Genomic DNA, 15,857 nt, shown 5'->3' on the forward strand with positions numbered 1-15,857 from the left:
GAAACAAATGTCCAAAAGATACTAGGCTAGACCAAGGCTCTTACGGTCTCAAAATACTGGAAGAAACCCAGCCCAGTTGTAGACACGTCCCACTTTTTATTTCAGGTATAATTATTTTATCCATTAAGAAATATCCATTAATAATATTCTTCTTTTCTATCTTTTTATAATTAAATGATATTATTTCCAGTGAATAATTAAATACTTAAGTACTAATATAATTTAGAAGAGATATCTTTATTGTGTAGCTTAAATTTTATTGGATGGAAATATAAAAATACTTTGCAAATGAGTGATGGATTTCATCGGTTTAGTGGTTGAAACTTTTTATAATTTTTTTTTGAATGTATAAAATTATTATAGAGATGGTAATGGATATTTATAAATTGAATTTCTTGATACTTATATAGAAATTTAAATATTCATAAACTATTATATTTTAATTATTCAATATATATATATATTAAATGATAAAATGATAAATATTATTCATGTATGTATTTTATATTAATATCAAGGTATGTATATATCACATTATATTGGGGAAAAAATTGTAAATATTCTACAACTATATTTATATAATATAAATATATATTTTGATTCAAATTCATATAAGTTTCAAGTAGGTTTAATAATATACCTATTATTTATCAGATCTAAAATATACTTATTTATTGAGCTAGGATCTTTAAATTGTTATCCCTGTTCAATCGACGCCATGTACTACAGGCTCACCTGTGAGATTCATCAATCTCATGGGGGAGCTGTAAGGACATGGGAGGGACGACAACAACTCTCCCCAAAGTTTCACACCAGTCCTTGTATTTTCAACCTAATTCTACTCCAACCCCTACTCTTCTCTTTGATGTTAAACCATACCCATGCTATTCTGGTTTCTATCTGGGTATTCTGGCTTTCGATTAAAAAAGTATAAAAATACGCATCTCGTTCTTGATACTCGTCCATCTCGAACCTGAAAAATACGCATAATAAATCTAACTCCACCCTACAAGGCCACGTGACGATCACCATTTTCGTATAATCACACAATACATGCCCATAACTACAAATTAAAAAAAAATAAAAAATAATTCATTCTTCTTCGTATAATACCAGTTAGCGCATGCCTACAACCTTGTACCCATCGCCTACCCAATTCCTTCAAAAGGGCTTCCCCATCGCCTACCCAATTCCTTCAAAAGGGCTTCCACTCTCTCCACGAATTTCTAGACTTGATCGCTGAAACCCATAACCAGCTAAAGACCTTTGCTTGATCGAATAAACATGGACACCATCAAATAAAAGGGCACTCGCTCGTGTTCAAAGCAATCCCGAGCAGATATCAATTAATGCTAATCGATAAGGATGAGTTTGGGAACGCAGCCGAGTTGAATTATGATGTTGAAAGATTTTGATTTTTTTTATTTTAAATTGTTTTTTTATTTTTAAATAGTTTTAATATTATGGTATTAAAAATAAATTTTAAAAAATAAAAAAATTATTGATAAACTCAACTTCTGTTGACTTTCTTATTCAAGTCAACATCATTAATTAATATCAATACTATGTACCAGTAGGTGGTCAATTTTCTAGTGGACCTTTATTATTAGACAATAATGCTATTATTTCGGGCTGTTGTCAATTTATAGTTACTATTTTTCCTCGTCACCAAGCCCCCTTTTTATTTGTTAGAATCTAAATTTAGGAGTGATGCTTCTCGCCTTTCAACAATTTATAACATCACCGCTGCAAAAAAAGAAAAACAAGAAGTCATCGTTTCAGCTAGGGTAAAAAAAAAAAAACTATGGTTATATTATTAACAAAAAAAATCTTTATATTATATTTATAATAGAAATTAGATTTATGGTACTATATATATAATATATATATATATATATAATAATATTAATTTCTTGTATTGCTAAAAAGTATTTGTATTTTAAAAAGAGTGCATTAATAATTTTTTTTATTAATGAATATTGTGAAGAGCGATAACACAACACCAACCCTTACTCTTATCGATAGCGTCATCATGACCTCAAAAAAACAAAAAAAAAAACACAAAAAAGATCGCAAAGCATCAGCTTTCATTGAAGTCTGTAACATCAAAGAAAATCGATGTCTACCCGTTTTTTCCCGCTGGATTATCTCTCTACGATGCATAGATAGACTAACTTGACAGGACCCCCATTCACTCCATCAGCACTGCCGACTACTGAGAGCGAGAGGGAGCGGAAAGGTTATCAGTATAATTACTTATAAGCCGAACTCCAATAATGATGGTAGGGCGGGCGGGCGGGAATCAATAATGTTGGGATTGTACGTGCAACTATATACGTCAAAGCATTAATGCAACTTCTCTTTACTCGCTACATATCACTATTGCGTCTTTCTTTCTTTCCTAACTTTCAATGGAGGATCATTTATTGCCATTTGTTTTAATCTCTTCCATTGGGGCTTCATCGTGGGTTGGTTGGCCCTCCTTCTTTGTTCTTGCCTCTTGGTTTCATTTTATTACTGGCTAGCCAGGCAGCTGCTAACTGTCCCATAATCACGAACCCTTTTCACTTCGATGCAGGACCATTGAAGTTGCATGTGAAACGTTATTCACCCACTTAAGCTCCGGTACTGCAGCTAGGTATCTAAGCTAAGCTCTTCTTATATAAGACTGCCTCGGTGTGTTTCAGCTGCTAGTTTAGTTACGTTATTCTCAGGGAGTCATTTTCTGGACTAGCCTTAGAGGTGATGGTGTTAAATTTCCATAGATACGTAGTTCATTATCTTCTATTTGTTCTGCATCAGAATGTTAGAGAGTAGAAGCTTAATTGCTTTTATATGTATATGAGGACTTACTAGTATGCGTGATGATAGTAGAAAGTAGACACAAATTGATGCGTATTATTGTTGGCTTAATTAATCTTACAGGGAATTAGCCAGAGACATGGGTTCCCGTGAAATAAAGTCACCAGAAGGTCTACCAGAGACACCAGCAGCATATGATGGAGTTTCAAACCCAGTTCATAGCAAGAAGCTTGGAATTTACTTCCTCGAGTCCGACAATAGGAGGATGGCTTTTGGCCGTGGATATACTGGAGGAACTACTCCTGTTAACATCCATGGGAAGCCTATTCCTGACCTCTCAAAGACAGGTGGCTGGATTGCTGCCTTATTCATTTTTGGTAAGCAACTTCTTCACATGAGTTTACATTCCATTTCTCAGAAAACTGTCACATGAAGGTTAATAATTAAGTCGTGTTTTCTGGTGTAATAACTGGGAGATTAAATTAAGGTTACACTACAATTATGATAGACAGGTGAATTGGACTAGATCAGAAAAACAAAAATACTGGTAGTGTTTCTGTAGTCATAGAATATGATATATGCTATATATTCTTTCGCGGAATTAATTTACAACTTGTGTTCAAGAAGTGCAAGATCATGTGTATGTTAAGTGTTCAGTCAAATCATATTTCGGTCCCTCACTGAGCTTGGATCTTTTTTTTTTCGTCCAGGAAATGAAATGGCAGAGAGGATGGCTTACTTTGGCCTCTCTGTTAACATGGTGGCCTTCATGTTCTATATTATGCACCGACCCTTTACCAGTTCATCCAATGCAGTGAACAATTTCTTAGGAATTTCTCAAGCTTCCTCTGTCCTTGGCGGATTTCTTGCAGATGCGTATCTCGGCCGATATTGGACAATTGCAATTTTCACAACAATCTATCTTGCGGTAAGATGTGTTCATGAACAAATAGGCGTCAATCAGTTCCTCAAGTTAAATCCTTAGAGGTTTACTGATGATGCGTTTTCCTTTCAATCTTTGTTTCCTGGAGGGCTTGACAGGTATAACCTTGTGTGCAACAATGAATATTTTCATGCCGGACCAGGGTCAATGCGATCAGCTATCCTTGCTTTTGGGTAACTGCGAGCCAGCGAAATCATGGCAGATGCTCTATCTTAACACAGTTCTTTATGTGACTGGATTTGGAGCTGCAGGTATAAGGCCGTGTGTTTCTTCATTCGGAGCCGATCAGTTCGATGAAAGAGGTGAAAATTACAAGTCTCATCTGGATAGGTTTTTCAACTTCTTTTATCTTTCTGTGACTATTGGAGCAATAGTGGCCTTCACTTTAGTAGTCTACATTCAAATGAAACATGGATGGGGATCTGCCTTTGGTTCGCTGGCCATAGCTATGGGCCTGTCAAACATGTTATTCTTTGTCGGTACTCCTTTGTATAGGCATAGATTGCCAGGAGGCAGTCCACTAACAAGAGTTGCCCAAGTTCTGGTCGCGGCCTTTCGGAAGAGAAAAGCCTCGTTTTCCAGCAGCGACTTAATAGGCCTTTATGAGGTTCCTGGCAAACGTTCTGCTATAAAGGGTAGTGGAAAGATAGCACATACAGATGACTTCAGGTATAATTGCTAATCTCTAACATTTTTAATATTTCATGGATTAATACAGTTTTAGGCTGTATGAGTTTTGGTTCTCAACCTCTGGCTGTTTGTTCAACGGTTTTGGAGGATTTCTATTACAAGTTACAAAGAAATCTGTTTTGGTCATCCTTTAAAAAACAAAAAAAAAAAAAAAAAAAAAAAGAAAAAAAAAGGAAATTATATCTTTCACCATATAATTTCCAAAACTTGTGGGCTTCAACAGATGTCTGGACAAGGCAGCATTGCAATTGAAGGAAGATGGTGTAGATTCAAGTCCTTGGAGGCTTTGTACGGTGACTCAAGTAGAGGAAGTCAAGATACTTATAAAGCTTGTTCCAATACCAGCTTGCACAATAATGCTCAATCTAATCTTAACAGAGTATCTGACTCTATCAGTCCAGCAGGCATATACTTTGAATACACATTTGGGTCATCTCAAACTTCCAGTAACAAGCATGCCCGTGTTTCCTTGCCTCAGTATATTCCTGATATTGTCTCTCTATTACTCGGTATTTGTTCCAATATTCCGGCGCATTACGGGCCATCCTCGTGGTGCTTCTCAGCTTCAAAGAATAGGAATCGGTCTGGCATTTTCAATTCTTTCTGTTGCCTGGGCAGCCATTTTTGAGAGGTATCGGAGAAAGTATGCTGTAGAACATGGCTATGAGTTTAGTTTCTTGACTCCCATGCCTAACCTGAGTGCGTACTGGTTGTTGATCCAGTATTGCCTGATTGGAATAGCTGAAGTCTTTTGCATTGTGGGCTTGCTTGAATTTCTGTACGAGGAAGCTCCTGATGCAATGAAGAGTATAGGATCTGCTTATGCTGCACTAGCAGGTGGAATTGGCTGCTTTGCAGCAAGTATATTAAACAGCATTGTGAAATCAGTGACAGGAAACCCAGACAAGAGGCAGCAATCATGGTTGTCCCAGAATATAAATACTGGTAGATTTGAATATTTCTACTGGCTGCTTACAGTTCTGAGTGCGATAAATTTCTGTGCCTTTCTATATTCAGCCCGTAGGTACGAGTACAGGGCAGAGCAGAAATTTGGGATTCAGGAAGTTGTAACCAACAAACAAAACACCCCAGCCAGGGGCTAGCAAGCCGTATATGAATTCGAAATCTAAGATGGACAAGTACCGCATTCACAATTAAATTTCTCTCTTCTAATGCAAGATTTCCCCTTCATGAAGTTTCCCTTCTAAAACATAACTTAGAACAAGATAAAACATGAATCACAGCTGCATTTTCCTGCATTTAATCGAATTGCTGGCAACATTTGAATTCTGTGCCCTTGTCATTATCTCAACCTGGTCAGGGTGCATTGAAGATCCTGATATTGCATGTGCGCTGTGTGAATGATCATGGTTTTGGATCCTGTGCCAATGAGTGCCAGGGTCCAATATGTTTGATTGGAAGCTTGAGCCAGCCCCTCTTTATGGTTAGTTGCCCGGATGGAACTGTCCAGTGCCCCTATGCATGTCTGTATCTTCTGAGCTTCTTGTCTGTTGTTCACCCATTTATATCAGCTGCCTCTAGAGGACAGAGCCATGGAGTCACTCACATGGGGCTAGCTAAATATTAAATGCCATCAAACTAATTGAATCTCGGAGCCCTTCTGATAAAATTAATCTGCATAACCATAACATGGGCCATGGCATGGCCTCAGGATTCGATAAACCACTCAGAGTTGTCCAGAATCCTCCGTTGACTTTAGGTGAACAAAGTTGGTGTTTTCTTCTAAACTAATTGAATTAAAGAAGCTTAAAAAAGGGACCATTAGTTAGGCACAGACAAAATTTTCAGTACCTCTGGCATGAAAATGTTGATTTATCGATCACACTATTGCATTATTATAAAATTTATAAATTAAAGAAAATGTTGATTTCTAGTAGCGTTTAGGATTCTTTAATTCAAAAACGATAAAATCTTAAAGTATAATTCGAATCTATTTTTTCTTTAAATGAGATATATAATCTTAAAATACATCCAAAATACATCATAACCGTATCTCTCAAATATCCTAACCATATCCCTCACCATCTTATTATATTCCTAAGTATTCAAAAGATATTATTTCTTCATATATAAGAAATTATTGCTACCAATACGTTACTGTATAAGCCCAACACGGACACAGTAGCTTTTATGAAGTTTGCATGCTGCTTAGGATCCACGTAAATCCATCTCATTCTTAATGCGTGTTTATTGTGATACATTCTTATTTTTTAAAAATACTTTTCATATACAAATTTATTAAACTAATTTTTTTATTTTTAACATATTAATACATCAAAAATATTAAAAAATATCGATTTAATATTTTTTTCATATTAAATATATTTTTGAAGCTAAATACAAATGCAATGCATTTTTCAAAAATATTTTTCAATTAAAAATATATTAAAAAAATATTTTTTTCAGATTTTTATTTCATTTTTAGCATTAACTAATCAAAACCATAAACATACAATTAAAAAAAAAAGAATTAAATAAATTTTCAGATGAAAAAATTTTCAACGGCACGTTGAAAACATAACCAAATGCAACGTTGGATCACGTTGGATCACTGGCATGAGTAGTTTTTAAGTGGTCCAATCTTGCTAGTGAAATCAAATATCTAAAACAAAAAAATCACTTTCATGGGAATTGAAGTGGTCCAAATATCCTGTTCGAGTAGGCACTTACCATAGCAGAACCTCAAATATTTCACAAGTAGCTTCTTAATCTACTAATAAATCAGCCAACACATGCAGATGAACAACAATATAATTACACAAAATGGCAAACTAGAAAGTGCAGGCGAGGTTCGACGATTCTTTTACGCTGGAACTGATTACGTTATTCTAGATGCCACACAACGTTGTCTTATTATATGGGTTCAACCAAAGGTGTATCATAGTCAAGCATCATCCTATAGCTTGAAGCATGAGGTAATAATATCAGCAGTACTTAGGCTGTGCCTTGTATGAATCGGCATAATGTTTATGAATTAGTTTATACAAGCTATACACTGATCAGTAGAATATACACGAAAAGCAACGAGCATTTGACCATCAAGTACAGTAGGAAATTACAAGGTAGTGTAAGCAGAGAAAATGAAAATTTGTTTTATGCAAAAACCTTTTTTTTTTCTTTTGAGAAATCTATGCAAGCCTCTTTTAAATAAAGCTCAGGGAGCTTTTATTTACACTCCAGCGAGCTCTTCCTCCATTGACGGTGAATCAGACGCACACCAACTTAAGGGCTTTCACAAAACTCCATTTCCTAGCATCCCAAATGGAAGTGGTTCATCAAAAACACCTCAAGAAATCTGGTTCTATTATTAGGATTTCCATGTAAATGGAGGACTAATTCTAACACTATTTAGTGAGCAATAACTCACAAAAAGGAAGTGAACATAGCAATCTATAGTGACTATCCAATATTTAAGATCAGTTCAAAATAAGTAATATGTAGGTGCAGAAAGCAGAGTAAATGTAAAGTTTTGATGGCTGTGATTTTATCAATATGTGATGAGAGAGAGTGTGCATGTCTAGAAGTTGACACTTCAACGAATTGTCTTTCACTTCCTCATATGCCATCTCCACACTGACGGAATGATTAAAGGCTTGAAATTATATTTCTAGGCTATCTGAAAAACTGGCCATAGTTTGAGCAGCTACTGATACTAATTTGGTCCTTACAGACAAAATTAAGCCTGCTTGCAACCTTTCCCGAGATCAGTGCCTTCGCAGGAAGGTTCAGGACTCAGAATTATTATTATTATTATTATTTTTCAGTAAGAAATTGATGATGTAATCTAAGGAGAAATTCAGCATACCTTGCCACATATTGGACAACTTTCACTTCTTTCCAACCATTCATAAATGCAGCCAAGGTGAAAATGGTGAGAGCATCGAGTTGTGATTTTAGGATTTTCTGGGGTGTACCCTGCAGCATGATCATTCAAAAACACCTTACCAGAGGGAATAAGAAAAAAGCATAACTTAAAAGCCACAATCTGATGCAGCACAATCTAAACACATTAAATTACCATCAAGACAGGTAGGGCAAGCATCTTCATCTTCAGAAGATGGTTGCACATAAGTTAGCCCGTGTGCAACTTTTGTTGCTAAATATTTGTCTGACAACTCTGAATAGCCAAGTTTATTGTCATCTTCAGAATCAATTCCGTTTCTTCTTCTTCCAAAGCCCAATGATTCCACAGCAGAACTGCTCATATTTCTTCTCAGTGGTTGTGATTCTTCTTGCAAATGAGTCATCGACTTCCTAGAGACTAAACCATAACGCTGCAAATGAGCATACCTCTGATCAGTATCATAAGGGAGTGGCCTGGATGACGAGAGTTGAGTGTCATTTGCAGAACCATCTGGTAATCCTGTGCCAACTCCAGTTGATGCCAAAGAAGTACCTTCTTGGGTTGGCGAGACAGTCCTACCTTCAAGCCTGTGAAACACCGTACCATACTGCAAGTGCATGGCAGAAGGTAATAAGTGCATCATCTAACTGGAATGAACTAAACAAAAAATATGAGGATGTGTGACTACAGCACCAAAGAACATGCTTTGGAAAGGGAAATATATTATGAAACTCACATTAGAAATTAGGATCTTTCCATGATCAAGAATATAAGTGATAGTGTAATTTAGTTAATCGGGTATTTTCGAGCCAGTTTTAAGAAACTAAACCTCAAATCACAAAGCATATGCATGAGAGATAATGCATGGGAGATAAGTTTCATTAGAAAGCATAAACATGAGAACAACTTTAATCACAAATCGGTTGAAATATTTTGATGGAGCGCACCATGGCATTGGAATTGCACCCAAGGGAAAGGTACTGTTTAATCATTTATTACTCTGTGGCACCTAAAGGGTTTATTATGACTATTTGCATATGCTCCAAATCCGCTGGGTGAAATGTTTATTTCATGCTTCTGTAAAATCTGAGCTCAATGCAATCACAAGATTATATACGTTCATTGAAATACAAATTGGCAAACCCCTAAAAGACCTAACCCCCTAGATTTAGCCCAAATGCCTTGGCTGCATGATCTTATGCAAACAATCTCCACAACAAAGAGCCTAGAGTTTAGCAAACATCTGTGAAATGAAAAAATCAACAGTAAAGTGTGTTGAGTTGTCTGTATTTCAATGCTTACCCCACTGCGTAACTGGTGGAAAAAGAATCTTAGGCAAACGCAGTGCCTGTATATTGAATTGCCCGAGTAAGCATGTTCTTCATGTTCATCACTGCATGGACAGCAGCAAAAAGCACCCATCTTTGTGCTTAAAAAATAAAACCCAAAAAATTGGCTGTTGACAACTAGGAAGCAACAAGCTAGGAATCAAGGATGCTATATCTCCAGCGAACCTGTACAAAACAAACAAACTTGAAGCACTCCATAAGAACAGTTATCAGCATAATTGGAATGATGAGAAGAAAAAGCGGTGAATGACATAAATCATCAGCCAAAGAGAAAGAATCTAAAGTTCTTAGTAGAGAAACCCTCTAGGGCATTAGGTCCTTCTCAGAAGACCTTTTGGAGTTTTCAAGGCTGAAGATACTTTATCTACAAACTTTGAAAGGAATAGATACATAAAATGCCACCACGCTTCTACAAACCAGAATGGCAAACAACACTAGTCAGCAGTGAAGTCATTTCTCAAGAATCTCAAGGGCAGTCGGTTCACATAGTTATGCATTTGGAAATGGCAAACATGTGCAGATGGAGATATGCCTGATATCACCATTTCCGGAAAGTGATGAAGGGCATGAAATTCCTCTAAAACCAGGAGCAGGGTCATGGTCATCTAAACTTAAAAAAAAAAACGAATGCTCTCTTTGTCAATCATTGAAGCTTTGAAAGGGGGGATTTGATGAAACTCTTGTTTCGTGAGTTGCTATGGACTATAATTCCTTCACAATGGAATAATAAATCAATATATTAGCCACGATAGATTTTTATTTTTTCAAAAAAATAAATAGCAATGTACCAGCGGTATAATACAATTTTTTTTTTTAAAAAAAAGAAACACTTAATCTCACTGTAAAACAACAGCCAGTCTAAACTTAACAAGCAACAGAAAGACACTAATTCCTTTATAATCACTCACCCTACAAATTATAGAAGAAGAAGAATAAATTAAGAATCTGGCAGTATATGAATATTGATGATCGCAGGTTGTGTTGTGAGAACTGAAAGTGTCCTAGGGTTTGGTTAACCCGTGAATGGAAAATAAAAAAAAAAAAAAAAGGAAAGAAAAGGAATGGAGAGAGCGGAAGTTTCCTTCTACTTACCTTCAGTACAATTGAAGAGAAAGATCTGCAGCAGCAACCTCAAAAGGAAAGGAAAATCTATAAAGTACGCCACAGGGCCAACGACCTCTGCAGTCCACAAGGAGAAAAAGGAGAGGAAAATATGTCTTGTTTCTTTCTTACGATGATTTTGTGTTTTGGGAGCTAATGGCAGGGACAGGCAGGGGAGATTTTTTTTATTTTTTTTCTATTATTTTAATTTATTTAATAATTAACAAGATATCATTATTTACTTTTAAAAATTGCAGTGAATCAAATTAAAGGGAAAACAAACGGATAGATACTTTTAAAACAGGATTAACAGAGGCTAAATGTCGATGAGATTAGATTAGTTGGATGAGCAACTCAATATTTGTTTTCAATAGATAAAAAAAACTCTCCCTCCATTATATCGTGGAATTAGGTGCGTTTCAAGGGTCTGGAATGAGAAAGACTGCTCAGCTTGATAATAGTTGAACAAGTTGAGGAACCCTTAGCCCAGTGTGACACAGCCGTACAGAGCTTGTTGGAGAAGAAGAAATGCCACTTCACAGATGTCTTCAAAGCATTCATGACCACCCGGAAGACAAGGATAGTTAATAGTCAAAAGAAGGTAGCTGGATCGATTGTTTTCTATACTCGTTTCGGTGCTGTCGGTTTTGGAGGCTGTTTCAGTATATGATTATTTAAAAAAAAAAACTATTTAAAAATATATTAAAATAATTTTTTAAAAAAAATATTTTGAATATGAATATATTAAATATTAAAAATAATATTAATTTAAAATTAAAAAAAAAAAAAAAATTTTAAAGCACCAAATCAGAAACAAAATAAATAAAGAAGATGTACTGGAGCCCAATGCTCGAGCAAAAACCCATTGGCAATGGTTGGAAGATACATTCTTTGTTAGGCTCTGTTTGTTTATATAAATTTTTTTTAAAAAAAAATTTTCAATTTTAAGAAAAGTGAATTTTTTAAAAGTGAATTTAAAAAAAAAATTCTAAAAAGTAAATTATTTTTTGATATTTGGTAGTGTTATGAAAAATGAACTGGAAAACACTTTCTAGTATTTGATTATATTATGGAAAATAATTTATTAATGTTTTATTTTTCTCAAATTTATTAAAATAATAAGGAACAAATCTTACAAATTAAAAAGTTAAATAATAATAAAATTAGAAAAAAAATTTCATAAATTATCTCAAATAAAATAAATAATAATCAAAATAATAAAGATCAAATCTAAAAAAAAAGATAAAGAAATTAAAATAATAATAATTAACATTTCATAAAGTATTTCAAATAAAATATATATAGCAATCAAAAGTTTGAGAATCAAATTTGATATAATCAATAAATAATGACATTTCTAAATTTTTCACAACTTCTGGAAAGTGTTTTTCGTCCAAATTTTTCAGGAAAACACTTTCCTGAAAACCAAGCTAATTTTCCTTTGACTGGAAAGTGTTTTTCATTTACTAATTTTTTTAAGAGCAAACAAACACAAAAAAGTTTGAAAATTGATTTTTCAAAAATCACTTTTTGAAAAACAAACACAAGAAAATTTAGAAAGTATTTTCCTGAAAACCACTTTCCGAAAAACAAACATAGCTTAATTGAAGAACTTTCTCATTTCAGAAATTCAAGCACATGATGTTTTAAAAATAATTTTATTTTATCTTATAATATATTTTCTCAAATAAAATATTTTTAAATTTAAAATTTATACAAAGATTCATATGTAACCATATAATTAATAAAATTTTGATAATTTATTAAAACATCATTTCATCTAAAAATTTAAATTATTAATAAAATTTTAATAATAATTTTATATTAATATCTGATAATTATACTAAAAATAGTTTTCTTTAGACTTGTGTGCATGGTTTAAAAGCATAAAACTCATTATGTGTATCTGGTTTTTTTTTTTAAAAAATATTCTTTTATTTTTTTAAATAAGATATATGATATTTTATTTATTTAAGCAAATAACATGTAATTCATATTTATATTTTTTTTATTATTTTTTTATGACCATCACATCAAAGTCTGGGTTTTTAGACCCTGAACATCAAATTATTAACTTGTTTTCATTTAAAATCATTTAAGAAAAATCATAAAAATCTCAATATACTCTTTTTAGCTATAAAAACACTCTAATAACAAAAAAAATAAAAAAGAATTTAAATAAAAAACTTCATGCCCCCGGTCTAACTGTTCTAGCAAGCTAAAAGAAAAAATCACCTTAACTAAACTTTTCTTTTTAAAACAAACCAATTGACACCCAGAATTGTCTTTTACGATGGCAATGTTAGATCCCAATTAACTTGATCTTGGCTTTTGAGTGTGCTGCTATGTTTTTTTTTTCTAATCTTTTCCCTTGTTGATCGGTCCTATATACATAAATCATGGGATTTTATGTTGGTGTTTTGCTTCTATTAAAAAAAAAATATAGATTTTTTTATATAAAATTTCATGGATCATTAAATTTAATATAATAAAAATAAACTTCACAATAAATTTATGGGAAGATAAATTTAAAACTGAAGTGTAGCTAGTAATATAAATTTAAATCCAAATCAATTTATTAACTTAGATACAGTTATTTACGTTCTATATATATAAAAGTCTGATGTCACTAACAGAAAAAAAAAATAAGCTAACAAAAAAAAAAGTAGATTAATTTAAAAATAATGCTTCTGATGTACGAATCGTGAAAATTTAAAGCTAGCAGAAAAAATAATAGATTAGACTTGATTTTTTTTTAATGATATCACGATAGCATGTTTGAAATCTATTTTTATTTAATATTATAATAATTAGAAATAAATATTTATTATAATTTTAATAATTTATATTTTCAACTAAAAATGTATTTTCAGTTGAAAAATCATCTCTGGAAGAAAACAAGTCTTTTATAATGCAAAGTTTGTTAAATAAAGAATTATCATAGCTTCAAAAAAGTATCATGTCTCAATTACTTCTACATGATTATATGAAAAAAATGATTAAATTAAGAAAATTATATAAAAAATTGATATATAAATCTTTTTAATTGTTTTTTTAAATTCAGCATGTAAGATTCATATATAATCAATCATGAAATAATTAATAATATTACGATAACTATAATTTAAAGCCACAACATTTACGGATTATCTCAACACATAAAACAATGTCAATACAACTTGGATCTATAGGGTAGATATCCCTATAGACTATAAAATATAATTGTTTGATGTTAACAGAAAACTATAGACTACAATTTTAATGAAAAAATAAATAACCATTTTTATTTTAGTTACTTGTATATTGCAACATAATTGTTATTGTAACTTGTAACTATATCGATATTGGATACTTAAACCACTACCTAAGCCTAAAATTTATTTGTTGGGTATGTTTTCATTCTAAATTTCTAACATTGGAAGCTCCGATGCTCAGGTAGTAAGTTAGAGGTTGATTTAAGTGAATCTAATTATTTAAAAAATTAAATTAAATAATATTATTTTTTTAAGTAACTTGGCCCCGCCCATGTTAGCAGGTCACTAAGTTATCCTTTCAATCCTTCAAGTACAATTAATTATTTTAAAAAATTATTATTTGATTTTTAAAAACCAATCTTTTCTAGTAACTTCGCCTCACCCATGCTAGCAGGTCACCATGTTATCCCTTCAAGGAGGCCGAGGCTTGTAACAATACTTAACCGAGTGGTAAATCCAAATACAAGAACTCAAAGCCCTCTATTAAAGAAAGGACCAACCTTTTTGCTTCTACAGGTATCAGGTATTCATCTCCAGCTAGTCAAGAAAATATTAGATTATCAAAATAAATAAATAAATAAATAATCATTTATCCAAAACATAAACTTTACCCCAAACTACATGAATTGTTTTTGTGTACATCATCACCGATAAAGCATGAACCCATGTCTTGCACTTTCATAGCAATTACGCTTTGGCCTAAAGCAAAACTCAAATGCAGAAGAATAGACAAGAGTTCAAAATGTTATTGAAAGCCCCCCCCCCCCCCCCCCCATCAACTGATGTGATTGCATAAAGAACTGATTGATTATTAGTAAGATGAACATCATCACACTATCTTAACAGAAAAACACATAAATCATTTATACTCAAAGTGCCAAGGAACCTCTCAGAACTCCACCCAGCAAATTCTCTCGTGAAGTAGCAGAGATAGGATATCCAGCTTCTGGGATATTGCCGAAGCAGTACACAGGAGCTTGCCATTTTGCATCCTCAAGTGCAGCTCCCACTTCAAAAGTCATGACATGAGCCTCCCTCCCTGTGAACATCTTTATCATAAGAAAACCAACGCAATTTGCAACCCCACTTTGAAATTCCTTTAACATGTCAAATTAACTTCAGTAAAAATAACTATCTAAACTGATATAGAATATAGTAATGATCCATGAATATAAACAACTAGACTGGTACTGTGACAGGAGTAGGAAAGGGAATGGGGAGACCAAATTGGGAAACAAACATATATACCAGTGTAAAAGACCCAGTGAACAGGCCTTTTGGTGATAACATCTTCATAGTACCAGATGAATTCCACTTTCTCCCAAACGTTACAAAGAAAACCATCCACGTGTCGTTGACCCAGATAATTAGCTCCATCAAGCCAATTAGGGCGAAGAATTCCAACCTCCAAATGCGCGGTGGAACACTCCTTGTTGGAATCTAAAGTGTAAAAGAAGGAAGTACCATTGTTCCATTCAAGGTCATACATAAGCTTGCCTAGTTGGTGTTGTATGATGTTGAAGTTTCTGCCATTAGTCCAATCGTACCAGAGATCTATCTTTTGAAGTATTCCACTGTAATTCATGAATAGAATTGCGTGGAATTGGTGAGGCCATGGTGCTGGAGTTGGGTCTCCTTCTCTGGATGATTTGATTAATGGTGAAAAGAAGGAGAGAAGGAGAATTGAGATAGAGAAAGAGATGGGTCTGGTTAGGGAGGCCATCTTTGCTCGTTGGAGATGGCAACGCGTGGTGGTTAGGGGCTTTTGTTTCCGTTTTGGTCTTTTTCTTTTTTTATGGGCTAAATTGTAAGAATACCCCCAAACTTAAGAACAAAATCAAATAACCCCCTGA

The 15,857-nt window shown here is 33.5% G+C and overlaps 3 protein-coding genes across 10 annotated transcripts; 1 reads left to right on the forward strand and 2 right to left on the reverse strand.

Moving 5' to 3' along the window:
• Positions 1 to 2,086: 2,086 nt before the first annotated feature.
• LOC105133784 (Major facilitator superfamily protein) lies at positions 2,087 to 5,725 on the forward strand. Of its 5 annotated transcripts, none has more exons than XM_011037899.1 (6): positions 2,087 to 2,472; positions 2,579 to 2,638; positions 2,926 to 3,179; positions 3,513 to 3,730; positions 3,834 to 4,414; positions 4,659 to 5,725. In XM_011037899.1, exons 3-6 carry the CDS (start codon positions 2,942 to 2,944, stop codon positions 5,536 to 5,538), a joined length of 1,917 nt encoding a protein of 638 aa, XP_011036201.1. In that variant the 5' UTR covers positions 2,087 to 2,472; positions 2,579 to 2,638; positions 2,926 to 2,941; the 3' UTR covers positions 5,539 to 5,725. The 5 variants fall into 5 exon arrangements, with proteins under 5 accessions (XP_011036201.1, XP_011036197.1, XP_011036199.1 ...); XM_011037895.1 differs by having other exon boundaries at positions 2,087 to 2,319; XM_011037897.1 differs by having other exon boundaries at positions 2,088 to 2,468.
• A 1,587-nt stretch (positions 5,726 to 7,312) lies between these two features.
• Positions 7,313 to 11,371, reverse strand: LOC105133785 (E3 ubiquitin-protein ligase At3g02290-like). Of its 4 annotated transcripts, none has more exons than XM_011037901.1 (5): positions 10,742 to 11,371; positions 9,603 to 9,814; positions 8,475 to 8,907; positions 8,262 to 8,371; positions 7,313 to 7,705 (listed from the first exon to the last, which is right to left on the reverse strand). In XM_011037901.1, the coding sequence occupies exons 2-5, from the start codon at positions 9,720 to 9,722 to the stop codon at positions 7,679 to 7,681; spliced, it is 690 nt and encodes a 229-aa protein (XP_011036203.1). In that variant the 5' UTR covers positions 9,723 to 9,814; positions 10,742 to 11,371; the 3' UTR covers positions 7,313 to 7,678. The 4 variants fall into 4 exon arrangements, with proteins under 4 accessions (XP_011036203.1, XP_011036204.1, XP_011036205.1 ...); XM_011037902.1 differs by having other exon boundaries at positions 9,603 to 9,832; XM_011037903.1 differs by lacking the exon at positions 10,742 to 11,371 and adding an exon at positions 10,558 to 10,728.
• Positions 11,372 to 14,657: 3,286 nt separating this feature from the next.
• Positions 14,658 to 15,778, reverse strand: LOC105133786 (uncharacterized protein At4g14100-like). The gene is made up of 2 exons (XM_011037905.1): positions 15,253 to 15,778; positions 14,658 to 15,043 (listed from the first exon to the last, which is right to left on the reverse strand). Exons 1-2 carry the CDS (start codon positions 15,725 to 15,727, stop codon positions 14,874 to 14,876), a joined length of 645 nt encoding a protein of 214 aa, XP_011036207.1. The 5' UTR covers positions 15,728 to 15,778; the 3' UTR covers positions 14,658 to 14,873.
• Between the last annotated feature and the right edge of the window lie 79 nt (positions 15,779 to 15,857).

The sequence above is a fragment of the Populus euphratica genome, unplaced genomic scaffold (genome assembly GCF_000495115.2).
Source record: "Populus euphratica unplaced genomic scaffold, PopEup_1.0 scaffold37.1, whole genome shotgun sequence".
Classification (NCBI taxonomy): domain Eukaryota; kingdom Viridiplantae; phylum Streptophyta; class Magnoliopsida; order Malpighiales; family Salicaceae; genus Populus; species Populus euphratica.